At 46.0% G+C, this 8,061-nt stretch overlaps 1 protein-coding gene across 1 annotated transcript in view; it reads right to left on the bottom strand.

The window, feature by feature from the left end:
- Positions 1-524: 524 nt before the first annotated feature.
- lmtk2 (lemur tyrosine kinase 2) overlaps positions 525-8,061 on the bottom strand; it is a 33,170-nt gene continuing 25,633 nt past the window's right edge. Inside the window, exons 8-14 of the mRNA XM_056580907.1 lie at positions 6,640-6,724; positions 6,043-6,164; positions 5,481-5,630; positions 2,034-5,079; positions 1,795-1,927; positions 1,433-1,675; positions 525-1,065 (exon numbers count right to left, since the gene is read on the bottom strand). Coding sequence (XP_056436882.1) covers positions 1,037-1,065; positions 1,433-1,675; positions 1,795-1,927; positions 2,034-5,079; positions 5,481-5,630; positions 6,043-6,164; positions 6,640-6,724 — 3,808 coding nt within the window. The 3' untranslated portion in view covers positions 525-1,036. The remainder of the gene's footprint in view (positions 1,066-1,432; positions 1,676-1,794; positions 1,928-2,033; positions 5,080-5,480; positions 5,631-6,042; positions 6,165-6,639; positions 6,725-8,061) is intronic.

Here is an 8,061-nt window from a genome sequence, read left to right as displayed (position 1 = left end):
ATTATGATTCATGCCATAACCGTGATTTCATTTAGCAATTGGACAAACCAAAAATTAAACCATCAACAGATGCTTCAAACTGTATCAATAAATAATCTGTTTTTAGTTATTGAAATATCATAATTTAAATTATATTTAGATGAAAGCATGTATTCATTCTACAGCTTCCTTCTAAACCTACTTTGCTGAGCTGTCTCAATAAAATGCCATTCCTCAAAATAATGATTTCCATTTAAACACAAAAGTCCAGAGAGTGCGTGTTATGAGTGTGTGCATATGTTTATGTGGAGACATTCTGTACATGTTATTTAAAAAGTCATCTTTCTAGATACTGAACACACCTGAAAAATAGGTTAAAAATCAACAATGGAACAAGAACCATTCCTGGAAAGTAAAAGGCAACCATTAATAATCGCACAATGTAGTGAAAAAGAAAACTGTGAAAAATGGGCTTATTCCTTTGGGGCTGTACACAAAGCTTATCAACAATTTACTCACAATCCCCCTCCCCCCCCCCCCCCCAAAAAAAGAAAAAAAAACCAACAGACAACTCACTTGATCCAAAGTTATTTTTTTGGTGAAAAGAAATGGCGGGAAAGGATTGCATAAGCCAACACAAGAGAAGAGGCAGTTTGCGACGATTAGCATGACGCATCCTTAAAGCAAACGTGAGAAGGACACCGGACCCGGTTTAGTGTTTGTATGTTGGTTGGTTTGTTCCTGAAGGGACAATAATTGCACTGGTAGAAAAACGACATGAAGGTTGAATATCGCCAGAGAGGTGATGAGGGCAGAGCGATGCGATTGCGTTGACGGTTCCTAAATCGCTACGAGGAAAGTGTTTTTTTATTTTTATCTGCTATGGCGAACGTAGCCATTTGTTTGTACAGTAGTAGTAGTTCTAGCAGTCCTCCCTTCAGCAGCCGTTAAGCCTGAGAGAAGCACCCATGGATGCCCACATCACCATGAGACCAGTCCTAGTTCTGAAAGTGCAAGCGATGAGTTCGATCAGAGCAGTGGCACCCCTTCTAGCCCGCTAGTCCTTGTCTCCATCTTCACTGCTTCCTACAATTGAAATGGAGGACAAAGATAAGAACAATGCATCATCGAATTGTGTGAACTTAAGTCAGTCATTCAGGTACTTCTTTGATAGCAAATTAGTGGACTATCAAATTATTTTCACAGCAAGCTGAACTGGGAGAGGATCCATCGGCATTTAAGAGGAGCCATTTGAGACTCTATAGACAGTTGGTGGTTTTCCACCGGAAAATAAAATGTAACTACGTTCAAATCATAAAGAAGGACACGCTCTAGAAAGACCCGACCTGATCATGGTCAGGTTCAATCATCTCCAAGGCGTCTAAGACGGTCTTTGATACCTTGGAGATAACGGTGCTAGGCTTCTTGTGAATACGCACAGCGCCCCACTCACCTCCTTGTTCGATGTCCGAGTCTGTGAGGTGTGTGAGGGAGAAGTTTGCGATGCTAGCGGGTGAGATGGAGAAGCGGGAGTAGTTGGGCGAGGGCGTCCACGTGGTCTCCGGCTTGCGGCCGGTGGCAGGGGCAGGGCTGAAGAAGGAGGAGGAGGAGGCCGCTTCGGAGGAGGGCGATGCCTTCGACAGGAATGAGGAGTCTGTGGAGGAGGTGAAGTCGTCGTCCCACTCGAAGCCTCCGCCTGCCGGGACAAAGGGAGGGGGGGGGGTCATCAGAAACAACGTCTGACCGCTCGGCCATGGACGGTGGGTTTTGCGTGTGAATCTTCCCTGGGCCGATGTCCCCACCCGTTTCACTTACCCTCTTCATCGGTGGAGCTCTCCGAGTTGGTGAATCTGTTCAGGTAGCTGGCAGTGGGCACCGGGCTGCTGAACTCAGACACCTGGCTGCTGGAGCCCGCAGAGTGGTCGCCTAGCTCTTTAGTTGGAGTTTCCTGAAATCGAAAAACAGAGTTCAGTTTCCAATCAGAAATGATAGGAGGATATCCAGATTCTTCTGAAAAAACAAAAAATTCTTCCAGGAAACAAACACTATCGTACCTGGTCGAAAAGGTAGACGGTAACATCATCAAAGAAGGATACGGCTCGCCTGGAGTTGTCCGTTGGGGTACCTGATGTGGAGGGCGTTGGGAGTGTTGTTGATGCTACATTGAGGGTGGGGGGTTTTAGCAGGCTCTTAAGGTTTTTGGTGGCGCAGTCGTCCGAGATGATGAGGGGAACGGGGTGGACGGTGTCGTCCTCGCTCTCGGAGCTTGAGTCGTGCAGCCGGTAGGCCCGCACGTCTTCGTCTGAGTCGTCGCTGTTCTCATCCTCCTCGTCGGCGTCCATCCCGTCCTCCTGTCCGTCCATCTCTCGCCGCCCCAGGAAGCGGCCCTCCACATCGCGCTCCCTGATCTTGACACCGTCGCTGGCGTAGGTCCTGGTGAGTTTGGGGTGAGCCATGTTCTCTGAAGGTGGAAGTTTCTTTGAGGTAGCAGAGGGATCTCGGGAAGTGGATTCTGGATAATCCACTCGAAGGCCAGACTCGTGTTGAGCTGAGGACTTCTTTAAGTCCACGTTGTCTACACCTGTGTTATGGCCCTCTGCAGACCCCTTCGCCTCCTTCTCAGGGATCTCCTTAGAGTCTATTTCTGCTGAATGCCCTTCACCTTGAAGAACCAGCGGTCCTCCTACATCAGCCATCGCCACGGCAGCCGCAGAGGACTCATGTTTAGAAATAGTGGACAAATATTCCTCCACCATGACCTCAGCTGATGAACCACCTGAGGAACTGCCGACAACGTCAGCAGCATTCAGTACCCATAAGGTTTCAGTAGTGCTTTCAACCGGGTTAACCTCATCCAGCTTCTTCTCTGGTTCCGATTCGTTGTCTGAGAAGTATGCAGAGTCCCTGTAGCTACCAACCACGAAGGGCTCTCCAACAGCAGCTATGTGCTCTGGGGGCTGATCCTCATCCACCTCATTCTCCTCGTTCTGACCACCTATTGCGTTCTCCACTTCAGAGATGACGATTTCTGGAGAAACGAGTGACGCAGCAGCTTCAAGATTCTCTGCGTCCTTCTCCTCCCCCTTAGGATCACTAATGCCATTCTCTACCGGGGATTGGTCTCTGCCAAGGAGCTCAGAGTTCCATTCTGGAGACTCCAGGTTCTCAGTCTCATACCCACTGTCTGCGACTTTTTTTTCAGGAGCTGCGAGACCGTTGATCTCTTCAACCTGGCCGCCCATTCTGTGGATGTCGAGAGAATCTAAGGAGTCTGGCGTTTCGGCTGAGTTATCCACGGTTGGGAGAGTGGTTGAAACGCTGTCCTCCAGTAAGGAGTCCTGGCTTATCTGGTCTAGGGAAGGCCCTGATACTAGCAGAGAAGATCTAGTAGGAGGACCATTGCAGTCATCCGTGAAGGATTCTTCTGGGTCTGACAGGACAGTTTCAAGTTCCGCCTCCACGTCATCGATGAGTTCACTAAAGAAATCATCGCTTGTCAGGGCTTCGCTGTGGCCGTTGTCTAGAAACGTGGCTTCAAAATCATCGGGGTGGTTAACGTCAAATACACCCGACCTATCATCTGAGATTCCACAGTTATCTTTAGGGACCGGGATGGTGGTGTCCGTGCACAGAGGGTCTAAATTGGCACATTCAGAAAATCCAAGAGTGGAGTGACTTTCAATTAGATCAACGGGAACCTCAAATCTTTCTGAGGCCAGACCTGACTCAATACCTGTGTCGGTGGAACACATTATACTGAAGTCTTCAGAAGACAAGTTATTTTTAACCTGCAGCTGGTTGTCCATGACATCGTCTGTGATTACTACAATAGAAGGCAACGCCGTTTCATTTTCTACCACACAGAAATTCCCTACGCTGGATCTCGAATTCTGACTGGGGGATAGGCTCTCACCTAAAGGTTTGAAGTTGGGTTCTGCCATATTTAAACTGTCTAATGTGTCAATATGGTCCCAGGACCTCATTTTGAAGCTCTCTTCAGGTGCATGGACTACTCCCGGAGAAAGAAACCTCAGCGGTGGAGTAAGACTCTTGGCGATTGAACTTTCCCTCATGAGGTTGTTCTCCTTGAGAAAAAGAAAGTTCTCCTCTAGTTTCTCACTATTCAGAAGATGGTTTAGATTTTCATTCCCCTGTTGGGGGTCTGTAAGGTGCGTGGCTTCTGGGAGAACCCCTAAAAAAGGACCCCCTGTATTCTCCTCTGCATCTACCTCGGGGATCTCTCGGGTCATAACACCAAGAAAAGGGTTGGTGCCGCGCTCCGGCAACTCCATGAATCTCCTTCTCCAAGAGAGTGAATCCTCCTGCTTTGATTCGTCCTCTGTGAAGATGTTGGTGTGGTCAGGACTGTCGTTCTCCAGAGAGGACCAAACGTGGCTGTCCGGCAGGAAGGAGTCCTTGGAGTCAATGCTTTGGTGGAAGAAGTCTGCATCGGTGCTGGACTCCTCAAGAAGGACATCTTGGAGGACAACAAACTCCTGCCTCGCTAAGCTCGGGGCCACACTTTGACCTGCATTTCTTTTTTCCCCAACGACACCCTCACCTTCTTCCTCAAGTTGGATGAAGAACTCATTCCCTTGAGTGGGATTTTGTGCCTTGAACACCGGCAAGATGCCATGGATGCTGGCCGGGGTGCTACTAGAGTCCGTGCCGGCAGTACCGCCGGTAGGATCTGGAAAATGGGCCTGTATGTCCTCTGTTGAAGTGGGGAAGAACATGCTGTGATAGTTCAGCATTGTGTCCATGCCTGAACGTCTGTCAGTGGTCTCATAGTGGTCGTGTTTGGCCGCTTCCCAGACATACTCAAAGCTGAGGCCCTTGCTGGTTTCAGTGACGGTCAGCACCTCATCGATCTCATTACGCAGTGCGTCGTCTGCAAAATTATCCAAGATTGGGTAAGAGGAGTCACCGACAGTGTTTTGCCGTGCAGTAGGGTTGGGCTTGAGCGCATCCCACCGCTGTTCAAAGTCTTCCTCTACATCTTTCTGGCCCTGCATACGTAGATAGGTGAGAAGCCGGTGGACTTCCTCAGCAGTGGCTCGCTTGTCTGAAGAGAGCCAGCAGAACTGAAGGACTTCATACCTACAGGGAGAAGGAAATGTAAAACTTGGCAATCAAAACAATACAAGTAACACACTAAATATCTCAATCGCCACACTCACGATAGGAACAACTGAAAACATAAGGAGTGCAAAAGAGGTGCATTGAGTCATTTGAGTGAACCTACTCTCACCTTCACTACTGCAGTTTGCAGGCTACAAATCCTGGGTTTTAGATTCTTCACCATGCAGTGCCAGACCGACAGTAATCATAATGTAAAAAGTGAATGTCCATTATTTTCATGCTCATTAAAATTGTCGCTTGTGTGTTGTTAAGCGTTTACCTGTTTGCTCATTTTTTCAAACATGGTGATTTACTTACCAATATACTATCTTACCCCCTATTAACCAGTTCAATGAAACATTGCTGGGCAGATCCCTCACCATCTGTCGGAGTAGGGAAGCTCCAGCTGGGGTTTGAAAGGCTTGATCTGCTGCTCCTTGATGACATGGTTAAGGACCTCCCGGTCAGACAGATGGGAATAGGGCTGAGCTCCATTCTCAAACAGCTCCCACAGTGTCACCCCAAGAGCCCTGAACACAGAACCATCAGCACTGATGAATGTTTCTCCATGTCCTCAGGTGTGACAACACCGCAGAAGCATGTTCCAACGAGGAAATTACTGTTTTCGAGCAAGAATGACCAACCACTGTTAACCAGTTATAGAAAGCCTTACAAGATATTCACTTTCTTCTAATGCAGGGTAAGGGCTCTATGTGTAGATTCAGCGTTAAATTAAAATGTTGACATGAAATGTGTTTTGAACATGGCATACCTTTTGAGAAATGCTTGTCGACTACCAATAAAAAAAATCAGATGTGCTGAACACCCTCCTGCTAATTAAAAAAAAAAAAAAGCTTCTAGTCTTTTAAAACAATAGTTCTTTCCTTACACTCTAATGTTTGAACAAGTGTATTGCTCAGCGTGGTGGAGATCAGTACTCACCACACATTGCTTTGCTTGGTCTGCTCCATGGTGACTACTCCCCCATAGCGCTCCCCCACCAGCTCAGGTGCCAACCAACGAAGAGGGGCAAACACATCATCCTCCGTGACGATGTAATCTTCCTAGTGTGTCATATTGAAGAGGTAGTGTTTAATAGTATGATCCGTTTCTTAGATGTTACTTTTACTTTGAACCGCCTACTACGTGGTTACTAGGGATTACTGGAACCACAAGTTGCTATGACACACACTCACACACTGACCTTATATCACATGTATTGAATTCAGACAGAGAAATGGATATAGCTCCAGTATTAAATGAATGGAACCAAAATAATCACTTACAGCTCTTATGCAATGTGTCAAGTTATAGTGCCATAGGGGGGAGGGAACATTGACCAAGTTTTAAGATTTCGTCCCCCGCCACAACAACTCCAGAAAGAAATCATAGCAAGGTCCAGAAGTATTTAAAAAAGGACTGTTGAAAATCAACCACTTTATCTGAAAGCTATGAATGGGAATGATTATGGGGCATTACTATGACTTTTACATTTAGCAGACGCCTTATCCAGGCGACTTATGAAAGGTATGTGCTTACTTTGTATCGGTGTGGTCCGATCCCATAGTCTCCCACTTTAACAGTCAAATCCACAGTCAAATAACAGTTCCTCAGGGCCAAATCACTAGAGAAGGAAAAATGAAGAAAAGCTAAATAAATTATATGCACACACAATATATATATATAAGCACATATATATAAAAACAAATAAAAATGGAGAGGTTAAAATTGGAAGAGAAGTTAGAAATCAAACAACTTGGCCCAGACAGACCGGACATAAACATTATCCAGAAACGAAGGATAGGGGGAAAACTTACAACATAACTTTATACACACATACATGTATATACAAATTGAAACTTGAAAAGCAGAGAGCGCTGTTTCCACTTCAACACATTCAGCATCAGGATGAAGCTCCATAGCTCCATTATGTCTGGCAGAATAGGGACTTGGGATGACCATCCAGCAGAGGGCATCAGAGAGGACCCCAGGCCTTCTGGTGAAGAAGGCTGTTCGGGGACACAAGGCTCACTCCAACGCCCCCCTCTGCCCATCAGCATGAGTTCCAACTAAGACTACATCTCCCTTGCCCCCCCCTCCCACACACAAACACACACACCGATGCATATCCACACACTCTGCTGACGCTACTGGCTGTCCACTCACACACAGCTAGCCCCTCGTCAGCGGGCAAGCCGGCTGAAACCCTTGCAAGATAAATTGAGGGATATTTTAAACTCCCAGTCGACCAGTCCTTTGGCAGAAAAGTCAGCCTACAGTAACACTGGCTGTAAACTGAGCCAATCAGAGCACAGTGTTTTTTAGCCCAAGGAAGATGAGAACTGTGATGAAGTGAACACCGTGTTGTAAAAAGAAATTCCGCCATTGTAATTTGCATACGATTTTGATGCCGAAGAAGATGTGGATACAGAAATCTTTATGAGAAATACTTACTGATAGTTTGCCATGAGCCCCAGAAAAGTTGTATAGTTAATAACTAGTGCAAGTACTACTCATGAGAACTAATCTATTTTTTATCCTGCTGTATTGTAAACAGGAAGTATTGTGACTTTATTCTCACAAATTATTATTACCAGCCGCACACGTCTTCTCATGTGTGCGGCTGCATTTGGGCTGAATTAACCCTTTGGGATTAAAAAATAAAAAAAATCCATTTTATCATCACTTGATTAAATCCAATACATTTCACAGAAATATATCCGGCTGATATAACTGCAGTAATGTATTGTATTAAACGATTGTATTATTGTATTAAACGATGTAAGTCGCTTTGGATAAAAGCGTCCTAAATGCCCTAATTGTAATTGTAATTATAGCAATGAATAAAACCGACTATCATGCAGCGTTGCAGCGTTGTTTCATGCAAAGTGTCATTCAGCCCTTGCCCAGCTCATACTGGAGCTATGACACGATGTTCAATCCATCTCAGTGCAGAGTAAG

The sequence above is a fragment of the Gadus chalcogrammus genome, chromosome 2 (assembly GCF_026213295.1).
Source record: "Gadus chalcogrammus isolate NIFS_2021 chromosome 2, NIFS_Gcha_1.0, whole genome shotgun sequence".
Classification (NCBI taxonomy): domain Eukaryota; kingdom Metazoa; phylum Chordata; class Actinopteri; order Gadiformes; family Gadidae; genus Gadus; species Gadus chalcogrammus.
This window is presented reverse-complemented; position numbering and strand designations above follow the sequence as displayed.